Source organism: Bos taurus, chromosome 7, assembly GCF_002263795.3.
Source record: "Bos taurus isolate L1 Dominette 01449 registration number 42190680 breed Hereford chromosome 7, ARS-UCD2.0, whole genome shotgun sequence".
Lineage (NCBI taxonomy): Eukaryota > Metazoa > Chordata > Mammalia > Artiodactyla > Bovidae > Bos > Bos taurus.
Genome location: NC_037334.1, coordinates 94,805,257 through 94,828,716, shown reverse-complemented (window position 1 = coordinate 94,828,716; position 23,460 = coordinate 94,805,257). Strand labels below are relative to the sequence as shown.

Below are 23,460 nucleotides of genomic sequence, written 5' to 3'. Positions count from 1 at the left end.
TTGTCTGTAATAGTACACCAATAAATTTATTTGATGTTCATTTTCAGTGTTTCTTTTACATATTTTAACATCTGCAAACTTACCTGTTTTTAGGTTTGGGTGAATGCCACCTCCTGTTGGCAAAAGCAGCTCTAGTCGATTATCTTGATGGGAAAGCTGTAGACTACATAGAGAAAGCACTGGAATATTTTACTCGGTTAGTATTATTATTTATTGTGTTTATTTTCTTAGTATTATAATAAAGTCAAATTTAGAAAATCATTCTCTGTTTATCCTATTAGCTACAGCAGTCATTATTCAGACTTGCAAACGTAAACAATGATAGACTAACCAATTAATTCTGCAACATACATTTGTATTGATTTTACACTGGGGAACAAATATAGTTTCTTGCTTTTAGCAGCTGAAATGCTGGATGCATAGAGAAGAGTGGGAAGGAAGAAGTAGCTAGTGTAGCAGCAGCTTGGGTACCACTGTTTCCGTGTTCTCTTTTAGGAGACCTAGAGGTACGAGCACCTAGTTGGAACTGGTTGGTAAATGGCACTTTAGGTGTACAACTGGCTTTACATTGAGTAATTAGAGCCTGTGTTAGACTTAAGGGTAGGACTAAAGGTGAAGTAGCAGTCTGATTGTTCCTGGAGAGAGTTTGTGTAGGAAAAAAAGTGGTATCTAATACCAAGAAAGAAGACAGAAACGTTTCAGCAACTCTGGTTATTTTATGGAACTATATTCATTATTTAAGTGGAATGTTATTTGTGATAGATGGCTATAAAAGGTACACAAGTTAGGTGCAGAATTAATTTTTTTGCTCTTAAACATCTTTATTGTGCTTTACTTCCTTTCTTTTCCTACTTGCCTTCTCCTCTGTGTCTGATTGATTTCCTTGCTCTCGAATTGATTTGCTTTGAATATGAACCAAATTTGAAGTGAAAGCTTCATTCTTTTTTCTCCCTCTGATTTGTGTAGTTTCTTTTCAAGTCTTTCATAACACTTAGAACTCTTTCCATAGAGGATGGTATTGTGAAGAGGGTGTAATTTGTTTGAACTAGTGTTTAAAGGTAAATGTGAGCCTCTGATTGATGATGCTTCAGCTCCAAATACTGCCGTTCTGAGTGGAGAATTTTGTTCTGGATACCATGTAGCACTCACAACTACTTACAAGCAGTTACATAGAACTTTTAACGTGATAGCCCCAAGTTTGTATTTAATTCTATACTTGAATGTTCACATAACTTCAATTCTTGTGTGAGGGCAATCGAAGTTATTTCACTTTACAGATATTTTATTTTTTACTGAACTTAAAAGGAGATAAGAGTTTGGGTTGTTAAAACTGCCAGTGATTCTCTTCTTTTTTTCCTCTCTGTTTTCATCTTTCATGCTGTCAATTTTGGAAACTGCACTGAGATACTTAGGCAAAGGAGCAACAAATAGTGTTGCCCTTCCTCCTGATCCTCACATTGGGCTTTCAGTGATGACTTCAATAATTAATCTTGTTTCTCAGAAAGACATTGGAAAATGATTTTTGGCTGGACTCCATGAGTAGAAAAGGCTATGAACAATGTTCCATCTGCTTGTCCATCTGCCAGTAACATAGCTGTTTGTGATGGCTGATTACCAATACTTGGCTTAATTGTGCAATTGCTGTGTTTTATTTATAAGATTTTGAGAAAAGTGAAGAGAAATGAATAGCTGAGATTTTCTCATTCTAAAAAAAAGTGCCCTTTGCCACCATAGTTAATATTTTTATTTTTTGAGCTTGTCCACTGAGTCTTACTTCCTTCAATAAATAGGGATTTTTCACGCTTTCATATTTAGATTTTTGGTATCCTTGAACTCAGAAAGTAAAACTCCTTTGGATTACCAGATATATTTGCTATGTTATACATTTGCTAGTTCTTTTTTTTAAATTTGAAGGAGATCAAGCAAAACCCAAATTTATGGTAATCAACTAAGAGAGATTTACTGACTTTAATGGTTTGGTTTTTGTTTAAATAGACAAACACAAAAAGCATAATTTAAAAGATCCAGTATTAAAGGTAAATTTTAATGGTCCTGGATAATTTATTGATTTATTTATGGGATTTCTGCTGCTTCTAAGAAAAATGATAAAGAGTACCAAAGAAATGTTTGCACAGTTTCTGTCACTTAAAACAATTCCTTCTCCTTCCCCTCTTCCTTTCTTCTTAAAAAGGAGGTAATAAGATTTAAGATGGTTAGTAAATTCAGTAAAGCATTTGCTGCATTTAATTAAGGAACTAAAGACTGTATATATGTACACTTTCCTGTTTTAATTGTATGTAGTAGTGAGGGAGATAAATGCCATGCTTTTTGGAAATAATTTTTAAGCATCGCAATTTCTTTTTTTAGGGCTCTGCAGCATCGAGCTGATGTGTCTTGCCTTTGGAAGCTAGTTGGGGATGCTTGTACCTCTCTGTCTGCTGTCTCACCATCTAAAGTGAATGTCAGTGTCTTAGGAGTCCTTCTAGGTCAGAAAGAAGGAAAACAAGTATTAAAGAAAAATGAGCTCCTCCATCTTGGAGGAAGGTAATTTACAAAGATGGTCATTTGATGACATTCAAATTAAATTAGAACGTCATAAAAAAATATAACATTCACTTTTATATTTCCATAGATGTTACGGTCGTGCATTAAAACTGATGTCTACATCTAATACGTGGTGTGACCTTGGAATTAATTATTATCGCCAAGCGCAACATCTAGCAGACACAGGCAGCAACTCAGATGACCTTCAAGAGTTACTGGAGAAATCTATGCATGTATGATTTTGAGAAATTTTTTATAAACTTTAAAAAAAAAACTAAGTTATTTTCTAAAAGATGCTTTTGATAAATACTAGAGTGTTTTCACATAAACTCACAGTTATCTATATATAAATGCTGATATTCTGAGAAATAAAAATGTATCTAATTTTACTTTTCAGTGTCTGAAAAAAGCTGTGAGACTTGACAGTAATAATCACTTATACTGGAATGCTCTTGGTGTAGTTTCCTGTTATAGTGGTAAGAATTGAGTTAACACTTCAATATTTTTAGATTGTTTTAAACAATAGTTGAGTTTTATGAAAGTCTGTATTTTTCAGGTATTGGAAATTATGCCCTTGCTCAGCACTGTTTCATCAAATCAATCCAGTCAGAACAAATTGTGAGTGTTCTGTGTCTCTGTCTATGAAAAAGAACATCGAAATGTCGTGTTAATAATTTTCTGAGACTGCCATGTAGACAAGGGGCCTAATTTTATTTGTTTTTTTAGAATGCTGTTGCATGGACCAACTTGGGAGTGTTATACCTTGCAAATGAAAAAATTGAGGTAAATACTATATTGTCTGCTTTGTTGTAGTCTAAGTAAAGAACATTTTCTGTGTATGATCTCTTCATAATAATTAAGCTTCTTGTGGAGAAATACTTTGCACATTGTTAATTTATCTGGTGTTCTCGCTGATATGCTAGATGTTGGATAGCATTTACTTTACTATATTGAACATTGAATGTGTAAGATTTGTTTTCCTTTCCATGTCCCGAGAAATTTCTGGTTTTATAATTACATTGTATTTTCATTTAGAGGTTAAAACAATTTTATTATGAATTATTTGGGTGTTTTTCTTTTTATCTTTCATACATGTCTTGGGTGGGATGATGAAGTAAGGGCAATGATTAGTACGCTTTAGAAACTTAAATTTAACCCTTGCTTTGGTGATTTAGATTCACCTTTAACAGATATTAATCCCTTTATATGTACGGTGTACTTTGTCATACTCGAACAGGTGTATGTTAGAGAATTGGAGTACAGTAATGGGGAGCCTGTTTGTGGGTCTTGTTTGCTTCTCTGATGGCTCAGTTGGTAGAGAATCCACCTGCAATGCAGGAGAGCTTGGTTTGATTCCTGGGTCAGGAAGATCGCTTGAGAAGGGATAGGCTATTCACTCCAGTGTTCTTGGGCTTTCCTGGTGGCTCAACTGGTAAAGAATCTGCCTGCAGTGTGGGAGGCCTGGGTTTGATCCCCACGTTGAGAAGATCCCCTGGAGAAGGGAAAGGCTACCCACTCCAGTGTTCTGGCCTGGAGAATTCCATGGGCTGTACAGTCCATGGGGTCGCAAAGAGTGGGACACAACTGAGCGACTTTCACTTTCAGAAGTTTCCATGGATCTGTAGATAATAGCAATCTATACTGTTTTGTGTTTCAGCCAGTATATTGAATACCATCCTTTAAAAATAGCTCAGTGATATTCTCAGGGATACATGAAGTCTCTGCAAAGACTGCTTTGGAAGACTATAAATAAAGTGAAGAAAAATACTAATTTGGATCTTAAAATATGTGAAAATATTTTTTAAAAATTTAAGCAAAGCCAAGTCTTATTAATAAGCTATGACTATGGTTTTATGGTTAGTGTTGCCTGTGAGCCTACGTTCTCGTAAGGAAGAAAAGACAATATCAGCCATGCAGAGATTATTGGGAAAACAGTGTAAAGCAACATACAATAAGCTATTCTTCGTAGCAGAAAAAAGGAAAAAAACATGTGATTTTAAGTGTCTAAGTGAGGTGTCTTGAAAGTTTCCTAAATGCTTAGTGCAGATTTATGTTGGCCATTCCTTTACACCCACTAGCAGTTCTCAGACCGCACTGGTTGTTATTAATAGTTTTATGTTCCCAGTTAAGTCAAGGCAAAGGGAATAGATACAGTCTTCTCTAAGGATTTCCACTAAACCTGTGTTGTGGTAGTCGCTCAGTCATGTCTGAGTCTTTGTGACCCATGGACTGTAGCCCTCCAGGCTCCTCTGTCCATGGGATTCTCTAACCAAGAATACTGCAGTGGGTTGCCATTTCCTTCTCCAGGGGATCTTCCCAACCCAGGGACTGAATCCAGGTCTCCTGCACTGCAGGCAGACGCTTTACCGTCTAAGCCATCTAGGAGGCCCTCCATTAAACCTGTGGATTAGCAAATATCCGGGTGATTGACTGAAAATTTTGCAGACAAGAGGTAGACACCTGCGGAACTCCCAAGCCTGTAGAGAAATCCGTTGTATCCAGAACTCTTTTGCACATGCTCAGTCGCTGAATCGTGTCCAAGTCTTTACAACCCCATAGCTGCAGAGTGCCAGACTGCTGTCCATGTAATTCTCCAGACAAGAACACTGGCGTGTGTTGCCATTTCCTCTTCCAGGGGATCTTCCTGACCCAGGGATCAAACCCATGTATCTTGCATTATCAGCCAGATTCTTTACCACTGAGCCTCCTGGGAAGCCTGCAGAACTCTTTTTAGGAGTAGGCATTTAAGACTTGTTTTAGTGTTGCTACACGTGCACGTACGAATTGTGCTTAAACAGTGGAGTATTAGTTCTCTGTTTCATTTCTATTCATGTTTACAAGTCTGATTTTTCTTAATCTCTTATGCTTTTTTAATATAAGCGATTTAATATTAGATTTATAAACTGACTATTTTTTGTCTTTTTTTCCTAGCAAGCTCATGAAGCTTTCAAAATGGCTCAGTCCCTTGATCCATCTTATTTAATGTGCTGGATTGGACAAGTAAGATACATAGCATATGGTTATTAATAACCTGTGATACAAATAACCTATTAATAGAAAGTGGTATCAGTTCAGTTCAGTCACTCAGTCATGTCCGACTCTTTGTGACCCCATAGACCCAAAAAGTTTAGATTTTGTACTGCCAAATAGGAATCAAGTTACTAGTCTGAGTCTGTCATAGACTAATTGTTTTAACTTATCAACTGCTGGATTTCACTTTGCACACCTGGAGAAGAAGGGGATTGGTCTGAGTGGCCTCCTGGGTTTTGAGTCTTTCAGTTCAGAGAATAGTGGGAGCATCACCCATATTAGAAAATCAGTAATCAGTGATTCAGTTCAGTACAGTTCAGTCGCTCAGTCATGTCTGACTCTCTGTGACCCAGTGGACCACAGCATGCCAGGCCTCCCAGTCCATCACCAACTCCCGGAGGTCACTCAACCTCATGTCCATTGAGTCAGTGATGCCATCCAACCATCAAATCCTCTGTTGTCCCCTTTTCCTCCCGCCTTCAGTCTTTTCCAGCATCGGGGTCTTTTCACATGAGTCAGCTCTTCGCAACAGGTGACCAAAGTATTGGAGTTTCAGCATCAGTCCTTCCAGTGAACAATCAGGACTGACTGATCTCCTTTAGGATTGACTGGTTGGATCTTCTTGCAGTCCAAGGGACTCTCAAGAGTCTTCTCCAACACCACACTTCAAAAGCATCAATTCTTTGGCGCTCAGCTTTCTTCACAGTCCGACTCTGACATCCATACATGACTACTGGGAAAACCATTACCTTGGCTAGATGGACCTTTGTTGGCAAAGTAATGTCTCTGCTTTTTAATATGCTGTCTAGGTTGGTCATAACTTTCTTTCAAGGAGTAAGCGTCTTTTAATTTCATGGCCGCAGTCACCATCTACAGTGATTTTGGAGCCCCCCAAAATAGTCAGCCACTGTTTCCACTGTTTCCCCATCTATTTGCCATGAAGTGATGGGACCAGATGCCATGAGCTTCGTTTTCTGAATGTTGAGCTTTAAGCCAACTTTTTCACTCTCCTCTTTCACTTTCATCAAGAGGCTTTTGAGTTCCTCTTCACTTTCTGCCATAAGGGTGGTGTCATCTGCATATTTGAGGTTATTGATATTTCTCCCAGCAATCTTGATTCCGGCTTGTGCTTCTTCCTGCCCAGCGTTTCTCGTGATGTACTCTGCATATAAGCTAAATAAGCAGGGTGACAATATACAGCCTTGACGTACTCCTTTTCCTATTTGGAACCAGTTTGTTGTTCCATGTCCAGTTCTAACTGTTGCTTCCTGACCTGCATATAGGTTTCTCAAGAGGCAGGTCAGGTGGTCTGGTATTCCCATCTCTATCAGAATTTTTCACAGTTTATTGTGATCCACACAGTCAAAGGCTTTGGCTAGTCAGTAAAGCAGAAGTAGATGTTTTTCTGGAACTGTCTTGCTTTTTCGATGATCCAGCAGATGTTGGCAATTTGATCTCTGGTTCCTCTGCCTTTTCTAAGACCAGCTTGAACATCTGGAAGTTCATGTTTCATGTACTTTTGAAGCCTGGCTTGGAGAGTTTTGAGCATTACTTTACTACCATGTGCGATGAGTGCCATTGTAGAGTAGTTTGAGCATTCTTTGGCATTGCCTTTCTTAGGGTCTTGGAATGAAAACTGACCTTTTCCAGTCCTGTGGCCACTGCTGAGTTTTCCAAATTTGCTAGCATATTGATTGCAGCACTTTCACAGCATCATCTTTCAGGATTTAGAATAGTTCAACTGGAATTCTATCACCTCCACTAGCTTTGTTCGTAGTGATGCTTCCTAAGGCCCACTTGACTTCAGATTCCAGGATGTCTGGCTCTAGGTGAGTGATCACACCATCATGATTATCTTGGTCATGAAGATCTTTTTTGTACAGTTCTTCTATGTATTCTTGCCACCTCTTCTTAATATCGTCTACTCTGTTAGGTCCATTTCTGTCCTTTATTTAGCCCATCTTTGCATAAAATGTTCCTTTGGTATCTCTAATTTTCTTGAAGAGATCTCTAGTCTTTCCCATTCTATTGTTTTCCTCTATTTCTTTGCACTGATCACTGAGGAAGGCTTTCTTATCTCTCCTTGCTAGTCTTTGGAACTTTGCATTCATATGGGTATATCTTTCCTTTTCTCCTTTGCTTTTCGCTTCTCTTTTTTTCACAGATATTTGTCAGGCCTCGTCAGGCAGCCATTTTGCTTTTCTGCATTTCTTTTTGTTGGGGATGGTCTTGCTCCCTGTTTCCTGTATAATGTCATGAACCTCCGTCCATAGTTCATCAGGCACTCTGTCTATCAGATATAGTCCCTTAAATCTATTTCTCACTTCTACTGTATAATCGTAAGGGATTTGATTTAGGTCATACCTGCGTGGTCTAGTGGTTTTCCCTATTTTCTTCAATTTAAGCCTAAATTTGGCAATTAGGAATTCATGATCTTAGCCACAGTCAGCTCCCGGTCTTATTTTTGCTGACTGTATAGAGCCTCTCCATCTTTGGCTGCAAAGGATATAATAAATCTGATTTTGGTGTCGACCATCTGGTGATGTCCATGTGTAGAGTCTTCTCTTGTTTTGTTGGAAGAGGGTGTTTGCTATGACCAGTGCATTCTCTTGGCAAATCTATTAGCCTTTGCCCTACTTCATTCTCTACTCCACGGCCAAATTTGCCTGTCACTGCAGGTGTTTCTTGACTTCCTACTTTTGCATTCCAGTACCCTATAATGAGAAGGACATCTTTTTTGGGTGTTAATTCTAAAAGGTCTTGTAGGTCTTCATAGAACTGTTCAACTTCAGCTTCTTCAGCGTTACTGGTTGGGACATAGACTTGGATTACTGTGATATTGAATGGTTTGCCTTGGAAACGAACAGAGATCATTCTGTCGTTTTTGAGATTGCATCCAAGTACTGCATTTCAGACTCTTCTGTTGACCATGATGGCTACTTCATTTCTTCTAAGGGATTCCTGCCCACAGTAGTAGATATAATGGTCATCTCAGTTAAATTCACCCATTCCCATCCATTTTAGTTCGCTGATTCCTAGAATGTCGACGTTCACTCTTGCCATCTCCTGTTTGACCACTTCCAATTTGCCTTGATTCATGAACCTAATATTCCAGGTTCCTATGAAATATTGCTCTTTACAGCGTCTGACTTTGCTTCTATCACTAGTCACACCCACAACTGGGTGTTGTTTTTGTTTTGGCTCTGTCTCTTCATTCATTCTGATTTCTCCACTGATCTCCAGTAGCATATAGGGCACCTACTGAACTGGGGAGTTCATCTTTCAGTGTCCTATCTTTTTGCCTTTTCATACTGTTCATGGGATTCTCAAGGCAAGAATACTGAAGTGATTTTCCATTCCCTTCTCCAGTGGACCACATTTTGTCTGCTTCTTTTAGGTCCATACCATTTCTGCCCTTTATTGTGCCTCATTTTACTAAAACTCAAAACCCAAGGAAGAGCGTGAGGTGAACATTCTGAGTACTTTAACGCATGTATGTCTTTAATTTTATATTCATTCATATCAGTGATTCGTAGTCAGTGATTAGGTATCTTCTGTTGTATTTTGGCTTTTGGGTCTGATTCTAGTTAATTGAATGGGTGAAGCTCCCAGAGTTAGAAAAGGCAAACTCCTGTTCCCATTAGCTGTGGTAGCATTTGAGAACAGTGGCGTTACCACAGTAATCTCTGTGTAAGGTTTTGGGCCCTGGGGGCCCGAGAATTTGCATTTCTAACTACTCCCAAGTGAGGACAATGCTGCTGGTCCAGGGACTTCACTCTGAGTAGCACTAATGGAGGTCAGTAGATCTTAGGTGCTCCTCAGAGTCACTTAAGTATTTTTTTTTTTATCTTTAAATTATTTTTGGCCTTACAAATAATTTGTTTCAGGAGGTAACTAGTAGATTTAATTAAAATGATAATGATAGAGTGAAGCTTAATATTAATTTCTTAATTAGTAGTGCATGATAATTAAAAAAAACCCTGCTTTCTTATAAAAGATAGATGAGCTTGAAATTAATTTTAACTATCATAAAGTCTTACTATTTGAAATCCTGAGGCAGTTTTAAAAATAAACATGTTGAGACTCTATCCAGATCTATGGAAGCTAGATTTCTAGGGGTGAGATCTCCTTTTTAAAAAGTTTTCCAGTTGAATCTTAGGTGACCCTGTGATTAACCAAGTACCTGTATGAATTGATGGGCCGGTGCGGGGGCACGCTGGGTAGTGAAGGGAGAAGGTAGCGTAGCTTTATCAGGATTCTGAAGAATTTCATGTGGATTATTCCACTACTGTCTGATTGCAATGGAGTTCTTCAAGTGTCTGTCAGCTTAAAGGCTCATTTAACAAGTCATTCTGGTCCTCTGAGCCATGGAATATGGTAGTCAAGATTGAAAAATAAATTAACTTTGCTTTTAAGCACAGTTAGAAAAACCTTTGGTTCCTCCAAAAACTTGTTTATTGTTAGTAGTAGTAGTAGTATTCCTTTTGAACATATTAAGATCCTCTTTTTTCCTTTTATAGGCTCTAATTGCAGAGACAGTTGGAAGTTACGACACCATGGATCTGTTCAGGCACACTACAGAACTCAGTATGCACGTAAGAATTTGAGCATTCTTCAGAATTCGTTAATGAATAAACTTTTAATTACCCTTGTTGAGAAAACAAATACATGGTGATGTCAGATGCTGATGACAGCAGTTGTCTCTACTCTTTGTTCTTTCTTGAAAAATAGATAAACTCTCATTAAAGAACTTCAAGAGCTGATGAAGAAATGACTTTGGAATCTAATAGATGCAGTAGTCATGCAGAATAGAAACAGATTCAAAAAAAAGTAAACTGAGATAAACACTAGACTTAGTTGACATTTTTAGATTATTTATGAAAGCGTTTAGAAATCTTTTGATTGGTCATTATTTGTTTGACCTAGGGGAATGATGTTGAGAATCATACCAAACCATCAGGACAGTCTCTGTTTTCTCCTCTTTATTTATCCCACTTATTCCTCTACTTAGGTTTGAGGCAAGTGATTTAAATATATTCTTAGTTGTGTTGTATCATAGTGACCTTTTATTTAAAGGCACTTAATAGCTGACTTAGACGACGAAGATCTGATATTTATTGTATTGAAATACATTGTTTTGTTTCTTAATTTTTCTTGGCAGATTTATTACTCTGTGTCTGCTTATTTGGCTTTTCTTACAGACTGAGGGAGCAATAGGTTATGCGTATTGGGTCTGTACAACGTTGCAAGATAAGAGCAACAGAGACACAGAGCTGTACCGGTATAACATCCTCCAGATGAATGCAATTCCAGCAGCACAAGTGGTCTTGAGTAAATACGTGGGTACGGCACCTGTTATATAGCAAGATATATGAATAATTGTTGAGATAATTTAAAGAATTTAAAGTTAATTCCAAATTAAATATTAGTTCTTAAGACATGAATTTGCCCTTTTCTCCCATGAACAAGTATGAAGAAATCAGGTAAACTGAAAACCAGAAGAGAAATGCAGCATCATTGTAATCTGCAGGCTGGTAATACTCTGCCTGCACTGAGCCTGGGACACTTGAGGATAAGGCAGTCCTTTGTAAACGTCAGCACTTTGAGACATTAACGTGTTATGCAGTGTGCCCAAATGAGTGACTTGAATGAATACCTCCTAGAGCCTTGCTGAGAAAATGTAGGATCAGAGATTTTACTGATAGGTTTCCTTACAGAATGGGAAACATTTGTGAAGGATTTTACATAGAGGTAAACTGATGCTGAAGCTGAAACTCCAAAACTTTGGCCACCTGATGCAAAGAACTGACTCATTTGAAAAGACCCTGATGCTGGGAAAGATTGAAGACGGGTGGAGAAGGGGATGGACAGAGGATGAGATGGTTGGATGGCATCACCGATTCAATGGACATGAGTTTGAGTAAACTCCAGAAGTTGGTGATGGACAGGGAGGGCTGGTGTGCTGCAGTCCATGGAGTCGCAGAGTTGGACACGACTGAGTGACTGAACTGAACTGAAACATTTAGCTTTCTGCAAAATTGAAATGCCTAGAACAACGAACTTTCTCTGACAGTTGTACATAGCTAGGTTTTTGAGTCTCTGAGGGAGCTATGTCATATACTTATTTAGCAAATTCAACTATATGTGCTTGGCCAAAAACTATATTAATTTAGAAGCAGAAAGGTGAGAAAGCGAGGATAAGAAAAATGGAGATAACATCTGTCACTGACTGTTGGCTTCAGCGTGAGTCCAGGGCCTGAATCTCCTCATTCACTTTGACTCAGTTTGGTTACCTTCTCCTTGTGAGATGACTTAAAAATTTTTCAAGAATCACTTTGTGTGATTTTCATCTTATACTGTGAACCTAACTATCACATAAGATGGGATTGTGCTCCACTTTGTTAAACAGCTCAATAAGAGATTTGAAGGCTTGCTTCCCAGCACAAATTAAGTTAAGTAGTTCATAATTCAGGTGCATTTCTTTTTCCTTTGTATATTTCCTTTATAGTTTTATGATGTTTTTTGACATTAGAATTTAAAATACTGCATTGGAAGTGCCCAAATCATCTTCTCTTTCTAGTGCACAACACTGATTGTTTTTTTTTTTTTTTTTTGAAAAAAAGGGCATAGAAACTGGAACAGAATCACCAAGATAAATTGTTACTAAATCTAATCAAGGAAGGTTTATGTGATTAGCCAAAGAACTGAATTTCCTTATAATTTAGATGACTAGTTTTAACATGAACTCTGATTTTAAATTGTTATACCTTTGGGAATAAAAATGTATTTAAACTTTGAAACATGAATAGAAGCCACATGTAACTATAGATATTATTCAATAATTTAAAAGAGTTATAGAATGATTACTGGTATTTTATAGTCAAGATAAACTCAACTTCTATTCTTAGCAATGCACATGACCTCAGGAAATAATCTACTGTTTAAAGTATCGAAAAACTTGAAAACAAAAGTAATGTTTTTACAAATACAACCATTACGCACATATTGAGAAAAGATGTTTTTGGATTTCCAGAGAGAATTCAGAATTATGCTCCCGCTTTCACAATGTTGGGTTACTTAAATGAACATCTACAGCTGAAGAAGGAAGCAGCAAATGCGTACCACAGGTAAAGGCCCCTTGAATTTAAACGTGGTCCTTCTTGGTCAGTTGGCCAATGGAGCCTCATTTTCTTGAAGAAGGTACAAATAAAATGTTCTGATTCCTTTCCTGACCTTTCATTATTTATTATTACTACATTTTGAAGATGAAAAAATACAGTTCTAAATTTTCAACTGTGTTTTGGTTTCTGTTGCTCAACCTGAGAGAGAGAGAAGAAAAAAAATAAAACCAAACAAAAAACCCTCTCAGATTTGTTTTAGAAAAATCTGTCCATTTATAGTTTGTCTTGCTTTATTAAATACATGGATTTATTCAGATAAGAAGTGAGATTTCAGAAATGGAAAGAAATTATGTGTTTGTTTAAATCATTTTAATGTTGACTACATAGTGTTAATTCATTCAGTAAATATTTGTTGAACTGCTGCTGTGTGTCATGCAGTGTCCTTGGCTGTGGCAATTTAGCAGTGAATTAAAACAAACGTAGGCTCAGTTCTCATGGAGCTCATTTCTGGTGGGGGTGAGGTACATGGTAAGCTAATAGACATCTGTGATGGTAACAGTTGCTAAGAAAGGAAATCAGAGAAGAGTGAAAGGCTAGACAGTGGAGGGGCAGTGGATTTGAGGTGGGTGTAAGAGGTAGGTTTCCTGAGCAGGCAGTTGAGGTCTGGCCTCGTTGAGGGTGGCCATAAGTCATTTGGTCCTCAGGGAGAGAGTATTCCAGGCAGAGGGAACAGCAGGAGCAAGTGTTCTGAAGCAGGAGCGGCCTGGATGTTGGGGAAACCAGGACAGTGTGTGTGAGGGAGACGACCAGCCCGGAGAGTGATGGGAAGTGAAATTAACCTGAGGTTTTTCTTCGCTGCAAATTCACTCATCTGTGAATGAGAAAATCACACTGATCTCATGGGTACTAGATGAAAAGTTAAAAAAAAACCTGAATGCCTAACTTCTGAGGTACATCATTGCCCTAAATCAATAGAAACCTGTCAGATAAAAAATAATCATGGTATCCCAGATGCTTTGCCGTCCTTGTGTGGCTCTCTCTGTAGTTCACAGAAGTGGTCACTAGATGGTACTGAAGGCTGTAGTTATTTTGCCAGGTGTGTGCAGGAAGGTGTGTGTGCGGGGGAGGTGTGTGTGTGGGGAGGTGTGTGTTGAGGGGAGGTGTGTGTGGGGAGGTGTGTGCGGAGGAGGTGTGTGCAGGAAGGTGTGTGTGCGGGAAGGTGTGTGTGTGGGGGAGGTGTGTGTGTGCCGGGGAGGTGTGTGTGTGGGGAGGTGTGTGTGTGGGGAGGTGTGTGTTGAGGGGAGGTGTGTGCGGGGGAGGTGTGTGCGGGGGAGGTGTGTGTTGAGGGGAGGTGTGTGTTGAGGGGAGGTGTGTGCGGGGGAGGTGTGTGCGGAGGTGGTGTGTGCGGGGAAGGTGTGTGTGGGGGAGGTGTGTGTGTGGGAGGTGTGTGTGTGAGGAGGTGTGTGTTGGGGGGAGGTATGCGTTGAGGGGAGATGTATGTGGGGAGGTGTGTGCGGGGGAGGTGTGTGTGTGGGGGAGGTGTGTGTGGGGGGGAGGTGTGTGTGCGGGGGAGGTGTGTGCAGGGGAGGGGAGGTGTGTGTGCGGGGGAGGTGTGTGTGCTTAGAGGTGTGTGTGGGGAAGTGTGTGTGCGGAGAGGTGTGTGTGGGGGGGGAGGTTTGTGTGTGGGAGAGGTGTGTGTGGGGGAGGTGTGTGTGTGGGGAGGTGTGTGTGTGTGGGGGAGGTGTGTGTGGGGGCGGGAGGTGAGTGTTGGGGGGAGGTGTGTGTGTGAGGGGGAGGTGTGTGTGTGGGCGGGAGGTGAGTGTTGGGGGGAGGTGTGTGTGGGGGGGGGGAGGTGTGTGTGTGGGCGGGAGGTGAGTGTTGGGGGGAGGCGTGTGTGTGAGGGGGAGGCGTGTGTGTGGGGGGGAGGCGTGTGTGAGGGGGAGGCGTGTGTGTGGGGGAGGCGTGTGTGTGTGTGTGTGTGTGTAGGGGGAGGCGTGTGTGTGTGGAGGGGAGGCGTGTGTGTGGGGGAGAGGTGTATGAAAACCCACAATACTATTTCTTTCACCACTGCAGTAAAGTTACCAATAAAGTAACTGTAGAAATTTGATAGAATACAAGGAACAGGATTTTTAAACAGAGAAATATGCAGTGCTATGTCACTTCAGTCGTGTCCAACGCTTTGCCATCCTATGGACCGAAGCCCACCAGGCTCCTCTGTCCATGGGATTGTCCTGGCAAGAATACTGGAGGGGGTTGCCATGCCCTTCTCGAGGGGATTTTCCTGACCCAGGGATGGAACTCTCGTCTCATTAGGTCTCCTGCATTGGCAGCCCAGTTCTTTACCACCAGTGCCGCTTGGGATCAGGTTAGTCGCTCAGTCGTGTCCCACTCTTTGCGACCCCATGAATCGCAGCACACCAGGCCTCCCTGTCCATCACCAACTCCCGGAGTTCACTCAGACTCACGTCCATCGAGTCAGTGATGCCATCCAGCCGTCTCATCCTCTGTCGTCCCCTTCTCCTCCTGCCCCCAATCCCTCCCAGCATCAGAGTCTTTTCCAATGAGTCAACTCTTCACATGAGGTGGCCAAAGTTACTGGAGTTTCAGCTTTAGCATCATTCCTTCCAAAGAAATCCCAGGGCTGATCTCCTTCAGAATGGACTGGTTGGATCTCCTTGCAGTCCAAGGGACTCTCAAGAGTCTTCTCCAACACCACAGTTCAAAAGCATCAATTCTTTGGCGCTCAGCCGCCTGGGAAGCCCCTTGTAAATGGAGGGGTAACCATTCCCTTCTCCAGGGGATCTTCCCGACCCAGGGATCGAACCTGGGTCTCCTGCATTGCAGGTGGATTCTTTACCGTCAGAGCCACCAGGGAAACCAAAACAGAGAAACTAGACAGCTTTAGAATGCTTGCTCCTTTTTCTGGTATACGTTTTAATCACAAATATTGCAAGTCTAACATTGGTTATACATTTGGCTAAAATGGCAACTCCACAGTCACCTAGGCTTCCCTGATAGCTCAGTTGGTAAAGAATCCGCCTGCAATGCAGGAGACCCCAGTTAGATTCCTGGGTCAGGAAGATCCACTAGAGAAGGGATAAGCTACCCATTCCAGTATTCATGGGCTTCCCTTGTGGCTCAGTTGGTAAAGAATCCGTCTGCAATGTGGGAGGCCTGGGTTCAACCCCTGGGTTGGGAAGATCCTCTGGAGAAGGGAAAGGCTACCCACTCCTGTATTCTGGCCTGGAGAATTCCATGGACTGTATAGTCCATTGGATCACAAAGAGTCGGACATGACTGAGCGACTTTCACTTCACTTCACAGTCACCTGGATATACACCACTCATTCTTGACTTATACCACTCTTGTTTTCTGCCTTAAACAAGTGTTTGTGACTTGAAATTACAAATTAGGTAATAATATAACTGCAGGTATAGTTTTTACTATGACAGGTAGTTTACTATTACTATGTCTATAATACTGCCTTGATTTTCATGTAATGTCAAAGGCATTAAAAGCTTTTCTTGGATATTTCTTCCTGGCTAATCTTTAAACAGAAAAACAGAAAAAAAAAAAGTATTATTAAATATCCAACTCCTTTAGTTGTTGAGACACTTTCCTGCTTGCCCAAAGGAGACTGAGCATGAGAAGGTAAATGGGCTGTCAGCATGTTGTTATATTATTCTAAACCTCTCAGGACTCCTGATGACTCATTCCCTTCTCTGAATTCAGGATTGCCTAAATGTCTTTCTGTACGTAACAGGTAAAGGCACATGAAAGCACTCAATTTCCTAAGTCCCTACCTTGAACTACTAGTATATAAATAATTTTAAGAGTGTACTATGTACATCAAATTCTGTGTACTTCAAACGTGTCAAAACTTTAAAACATTTACACAATTGTTTCCCACATTTGAATTAAATTTTCTGGAATATTTAAAACTCAAGTATGATAAGTGATTTCACATATCAAGAGGCCATTTCATTATTAACAGTCTAAAATCTATTAAGTGCTTTTGTGGTACCAATTTAATAAAATATAAATAAGCTATTACGGAACTAGTTAAATAATGAAAACAAAAATCTGTAGATTGTTAAGGAGGAAGAGTGAAAGAATGCTATTGCACATAGATAATTTTAAATGCTTTGTCCTTTTTTTTTTAAAGGGCAATTTTGTTGTTACAGACTGCAGAAGACCGAGATGCTTATTATGTTACAGTAAGAAATTATGGCAGATTGTTATGGTAAGCATATTTTTCCCCATTGATTTTGTGGATCTGTTAGGTTTTTCTGGTGAAGGCTGTGGAGCTATTGAGTGATGCCCAGTCTCTAAAAGAGTGGGGCGAGTGTGAATGAGCACAGTGATGACATCCGCCCAGGGCACATCATTCCCACCATCCCAAGCTGTGTTAACAGTTTCCAGTCCCAGCCTCAGTGTCCTTTGGGAGGAGCAGGTTCAGAACTGAGGGATGTGAACTAGACAGAAGAGGCAGTTCCTCTTTCTGATAGCAGAAGCCTAGTTAATTGAAAGTGGATTAGATTTATTCTGATTTGATGTCTGTTCTTAAACTGGGAGTGGGATTAAGGGTCCAGAAACCCTTTTGAGATAGTACACAAAAATTTTTGTTTGTGCATTTTGAGGATGGCGAGGGAGCAATATAATTTTCTTTAGATTCTCAGTGACTTCTGACTTCGAAAAAGACTTTTAAAAAAGGTGGGAAACCAGTTGTTTCAGAGGTTAGAACTAGGTCTGGACAATAGGAGTGTTAAGGGGAGGATGGTTTGGAGCTCAAGTTAAGGAGACTCACCTCAAATTGAGAGCTGCCCCCAAAACTGAATGTTCTGTTTGAAACACCTTATTTATTAGACCTATAGTTTGGTATTTTGGTATTAGTACCTACATCTTTTTAAGGAGCTACACAGTAAAAATCAGAGGTAGCCAGTTCTTTTATAACCGTCTAACTGAATCATATCTGGTACCTGTAGATAGAAAATTTTCCCCGTTTTGATTGTTTTTCCTTTTAATTCCTTTCAACTGTGTGTTTAGGAGTTGATAGAACTGTCACTTCCAAGATTTTGTTGTTAGAAGCCGTATGGAACAAAGTATCTGTTTGCTTTACTTAGATGGTTCATATAATGTAACTATTTTAGAGGAAAATTTATACCTCCCATCAAAAATAGGTCCTCTGATTTCTTTTTAACTTGTTTTTATTATGAAATATATTAAACATGCAAAATACAGTAATAGAGTATGGAGCATGATTCGGTGAATAGTTACGCTTCAGATAGCACAGATCTTAAAATTCTGTTGATAGGCTTCAGGTTTCCTTAAAAAGAAAAAAAGTTACAAATAAAGTTGAAGCCCTTGTGTCCTCTAGTCTTTTCTCTATAAAAGTAATCAAATGTTTGAAGATGGTGTTCATTAAAAAAATATTTTTAAAATACATGTGTGTATCCATAAACACCTAAGGTAGTTCGCTTCCCTTCATTAAATATTTGTCAAAATTTGCGTTTGATTTTTAAATTCTTTTACCTTCATAAAATTAATTTTAGAAGCAAATATTGCCTATATTTTTAGCTCCCAGCCACTCTTCCAAGATTAAAAAGATTTCCAAAAACACATTAAAAATAGAAGCAAGCTCCTGAATATAGTGACACGTACCAGAATTAAGAGTCTCAAAGGTACAGTGTGTCTATTCCAGGTGGTGGCAACATCTCTTTATTTTTAAAGAAACAAAAGGTTTTTTTGTTGTTGTTGTTATTAAAAGGCATTCTACTTTAGTATTATATGTTGCAGTTTTTACTTTAATTCATATTAAATACAGAGAAGATAATGTTTGATTTTGTCTGTGGAATTTTAGTATATCTATATGCCCTTCAAAAAAAATGGATGTGCAGTTTACACAAAGGCTGGGCTTGATTATGACTTACTAAGCTTCTCAAAGATGCTAAACCCATGGTCACAGGGTAATTTTTAGCTAATGTATTAAGCTTAAAAATTATTGTGAAGGTCAACTGGAAATTATTTTTATAACTTAAGAGTTTAATTCAAGTTTATTTAAAAAAAAAAAAGACCAGTTTATTTTTTTTTCTTTTTTTTTAAAATTTTATTTTATTTTTAAACTTTACATAATTGTATTAGTTTTGCAGTTTATTAAAAAAAAAAAAAGACAGTTGAGCAGAGCTGTTCATTTTCACATATAATTTAAAAGAAGCAAAGTGTGAAGTTAAATCCCTCTGGTATATCCTATTTGAAATAAGTGATATGCCTTCTATTTTAATATAAGTCTTTTCTGCAGCTTTAACACTGAGAGATGAAGTACGTTAAGTTGTTAAAAGAACCTTAGTATAATTATATTTCTGTATTTTGATGATATAAGCCAAAATGATTTTTGATATTAAAAGTAAGTTATGTTTTGCTTCTTAGTTCCATTGGTGAATATGATAAAGCTATCCAGGCTTTTAAGTCAACACCCCTTGAGGAGTTAGAAGACATCATAGGTTTCGCATTAGCTTTATTTATGAAGGGTCTGTATAAGGAGAGCAGCAAAGGTAAGTATGTTGTGTAAAGCTTAAGGATACATCCTACTTTTCCAGAGCTGAGAATTTCAATCATAATGAGCTTATACATAGAAAGGTATAATTCTAAGATGTTGGTCGGGATTGTAGTGTTTATTAAAAATCTGACAAGAGATATGATAATAGGTACTTTTTATCTGTTCCTTCATTTAGTACATGATGATGAATAGTTCTTTTAGCAGTGTTATGAACTGAATGTTACCTTTATTATTTAGATGAGGAAACTGAGACCCAAGATCACAAATGGCCTTCCCTGATAGCTCAGTTGGTAAAGAATCCACCTGCAATGCAGGAGACCCTGATTCAATTCCTGGGTCAGGAAGATCCCCTGAAGTAGGTATAGGCTACCCACTCCAGTTTTCTTGGGCTTCACTGGTGGCTCAACTAGTAAAGAATCCGCCTACAATACAGGAGACCTGGGTTCGATTCCTGGGTTGGGAAGATCCTCTGGAGAAGGGAAAGGCTCCCCACTCCAGTATTCTGGCCTGGAGAATTCCGTGGACTATACAGTCCATGGGGTTGCAAAGAGTCGGACACAGCAATACACTACACTATACACACGACTTTCACTTTCACTGAAAGCAAGTATTTACTACTCCACAGTGTTTCCGGGTACTTTTCTGGTAAACAAAGACCTCAGACATTGTTTGTGATAATATATTAATATTTTGGTTTCTCCGAAAATGCTTTTGAGTGCATTTCCCCGTGTTTGGGCCCAGCCTATGTGTGTGTGCAGCTCATTGTAAGAACTGCTTAATGGAGTTGCTTGTTTCTTCATGGAAATTTGGGTGAAAGCTCAATGACTGTAGGCCTCCACTTCTTTTGAAGATAGTGACTCAGACTTGCCTATAGATTCCCAAGATGAGAATTGAGGAATATCACATGATAATCTTAATGATATTCCAGAATCACCTTGGAACAGTTAAACCAAGTTAGATTATTACAAAATTTTATTCCGTTCACTTGAGATCAAGGACATAATAAGATATAATTTTAGTTAGACCGTTTTAAAAAATAGGATTAGGAAAGGAAAAATCCCATTATTTGTCATTCAGGATTGCTTTTATATTGTTTTTGTTTCCAATTCTGTGTAACAGCGTATGAGAGAGCCTTGACTATTGTTGAATCGGAGCAAGACAAAGCTCATATCTTGACAGCTCTGGCAATAGCGGAGTATAAACAAGGAAAAACAGACGTAGCCAAGACATTGCTATTCAAATGGTATGTATAGTCGACATCAACACTCAAATGACCAGATACTTTAAAATATTGGGTTAAAACTGGAAGCAACGTAAAATGAATTTCTTAATGTTTTAGGAACTACCATCCTGTAGTCTGTGTGTATTATTTATTTTTTTAAAACAGTAATTGATCAGCTGTTCTCTTGCTGCTGCTGCTGCTGCTGCTAAGTCGCTTCAGTCGTGTCTGACGCTGTGCGACCCCAGAGACGGCAGCCCACCAGGCTCCCCCGTCCCTGGGATTGTCCAGGCAAGAACACTGGAGGGGGTTGCCATTTCCTTCTCCAATGCATGAAACTGAAAAGTGAAAGTGAAGTCGCACAGTCATGCCGACTCTTAGCGACCCCATGGACTGCAGCCTACCAGGCTCCTCCGTCCATGGGATTTTCCAGGCAAGAGTACTGGAGTCGGATGCCATTACCTTCTCCGAGCTGTTCTCTTAGGATTATAAAATTTTAATGAAGGCAGTCATAACTGGCTTGTTTTCAGCCCAGTGGGTTTCCAAAGAGATTGTGTTTCCTCTTCCCTTTTCAGGTTAACCTGATAAAGTTAATTTAAAGTTGCGTCTAAAGAAAGTATATATACCAGTATAACTTGTAACAAAATAGTAGTCTCTGATATACGTGGTTTATAAGGTACTTTTTGACTTTTTAAAAATTTTTTTGAGAAAGTTGACCTTAATCTTTAAAAAGCAGTAGATAATTAATGTATGCTATTGGCCAGTGGTTATCAGTGAGTGCTCTATTGACATTTTTAGTACAGATTTTTAGTACAGATCTTCATAATACAGAAATTTTCCACCCCTTGTAGGAAGATCACATCTCTGTTTCCCATCACACTAATTGCTTTCTTCATTCATTGTGAAAACCAAAAAAGTGCCTTCATGAGTCTCCAAATTATGCTCCCCTACAAAGATAGGGGGAAATGATTATTAGATGGTAACTAGGTCAAGATGACTTCTTATAGGATAAGGTTTGTTTTTGTTTATTCATTGTGATACTTTTGTCTCATCCTGATTAAAGTAATTTTCTTGTATAATAAGTAAGCAATTCATTCTCCTTCTCTTAGCTATTTTGAGAAAACCAGTCAGAATTTAAAAAATCTTGTCACTTTACATGGATACACTCATGTTCAGAAGACCCAAATTTTTAAATAGCTTGGGAAAAAGAATTGTGTGTGTACTAAGTTGCTTCAGTCATGCCCAGCTCTTCAGACCCCATGGATTGTAGCTTTGCAGGCTCCTCTGTCCGTGGGATTCTCCAGGCAAGAATACTGTAGTGGGTTGCCATGCCTTCCTCCAGGGGATCTTCATGACCCAGGGATTAAATCTGCATCTCTTATGTCTCCTGTGTTAGGAAACGTGTTCTTTACCACTGATGCCACCTGGGAAGCCCCCAAAAGAATCATAGATGCTAATATATTGCTGTAAATTATCAAGAGCAAAAGTAACCCCAAATTAGATATGATTACATTAATCTTGGGCTTCCCTGGTGGCTCAGTTGGTAAAGAATCCACCTGCAATGCGAAAGACCTGGGTTCAAACCCTGGATTAAGAAGATCCCCTGGAGAAGGGAATGGCTACCCATTCCAGTATTTTGGCCTGGTGAATTCCATGGACTTTATAGTCCATGGGGTCACAAAGAGCTGGATATGACTTACTGACTTTCACTCAGATTAATATTGGGTTACTATTTAAAACAGTAACAAAAACAATTTTGAACATTGAAGGAAGTAGAGAAAAATAATAGAATATTATTCTTTTCTCATTCTCTTGTGAGGGAAGGCCTTTACCTCCTTTTCGTGTGTTACTGAATCCCCGACTAAGTAGTTTATATGATCTGTGTTTCTTTCTTTTTGGTTCTCTGTGTGTCATCTTTCAAACTGCTCCCTTTCCTGCCCCTTGGATTCTGTTCTCTGACTGACATTCTGTGAAAAATTAAGATTCCAGTTCTTTATTGATCTTGTTTGGCTTTCATATCTTGGGAATTAAGCAGTGTCCTAGGTGCTTAAGGGGAATAGGCATAAATTCAATATATAAGGGGAAAAAATCCGATTACCAGCATCATAGAATTTATGATATAAATAATTACATGTAAAATCCATAGCACGTGGTACAGGACAGCTTGCAGGTCTGTGCATTCAGCACATGTGAGCCTAATGGGATGTGGTCATTCCAGTAATAATGTAGATTTTGTATATTAAGAAATATTAGAGTAGTAAGGGGTTTTCCCTTTTGAACCAAGACACAGATTAGAGTGTCTTCTTTTGTTGTTAGTTGTTGTTCAGTCGCCTGGTTGAGTCTGGCTCTTTGCAATCCCATGGGCTGCAGCATACCAGTCCTCTCTGTCCCTCACCATCTTCCGGAGTTTGCCCATGTTCATGCCCATTGCATCAGCGATGCCATCCAACCATCTCATCCTCTGTTGCCCCCTTCTCCTCCCACCTTCAATCTTTCCCAGCATCAGGGTCTTTTCCAATGAGTCAGCTCTTTGCATCAGGTGGCCAAAGTATTGGAGCTTCAGCTTCAGCATCAGTCCTTCCAACGAATATTCAGGACTGATTTCCTTTAAGATTGACTGGTTTGATCTCCTTGTTGTCCAACTTACAGTTTGGGTTATTTGTATTGATGGAAATGACTTACTAAATGATACCATTCCATATTCGGATGCTTCCATTAACCTTTATGGTAAAAAGAGTTCCTGTGGATTCTTTTAAGTTTAATCCAGAGCTGCCCGTGAAAATTCATGATTTTGTACCTATTTTTCAAAGTCAGATTCTAAACAATTTATCCTCCCACCCCAACAATAGAAAGGCATAGTGGTAGGTGTGTGATATTTTGTAATGTTGTAAGTATTTCTATTATATTTTAATGAATTTTAACAGATTTTTAAAAATTCCTTTGTTTTGTTACAGTACACATTCGTAATTATTATTAGAAGTTCTATTAAG

General features: G+C 39.1%; 1 protein-coding gene across 9 annotated transcripts in view; it reads left to right on the top strand.

Annotated features, from left to right (window-relative positions):
• Positions 1 to 23,460, top strand: part of SKIC3 (SKI3 subunit of superkiller complex) — a 144,218-nt gene that overhangs the window by 80,079 nt on the left and 40,679 nt on the right. For all 9 annotated transcript variants that reach the window (XM_059888830.1, XM_059888829.1, XM_059888831.1 and 6 more), the window contains 13 exons: positions 94 to 196; positions 2,368 to 2,544; positions 2,633 to 2,777; positions 2,942 to 3,020; positions 3,101 to 3,162; positions 3,271 to 3,327; positions 5,476 to 5,544; positions 10,095 to 10,169; positions 10,776 to 10,917; positions 12,608 to 12,701; positions 16,861 to 16,938; positions 19,122 to 19,246; positions 20,371 to 20,494. In XM_059888830.1, the coding sequence (XP_059744813.1) occupies positions 94 to 196; positions 2,368 to 2,544; positions 2,633 to 2,777; positions 2,942 to 3,020; positions 3,101 to 3,162; positions 3,271 to 3,327; positions 5,476 to 5,544; positions 10,095 to 10,169; positions 10,776 to 10,917; positions 12,608 to 12,701; positions 16,861 to 16,938; positions 19,122 to 19,246; positions 20,371 to 20,494 (1,330 nt within the window). The remainder of the gene's footprint in view (positions 1 to 93; positions 197 to 2,367; positions 2,545 to 2,632; positions 2,778 to 2,941; positions 3,021 to 3,100; positions 3,163 to 3,270; positions 3,328 to 5,475; positions 5,545 to 10,094; positions 10,170 to 10,775; positions 10,918 to 12,607; positions 12,702 to 16,860; positions 16,939 to 19,121; positions 19,247 to 20,370; positions 20,495 to 23,460) is intronic.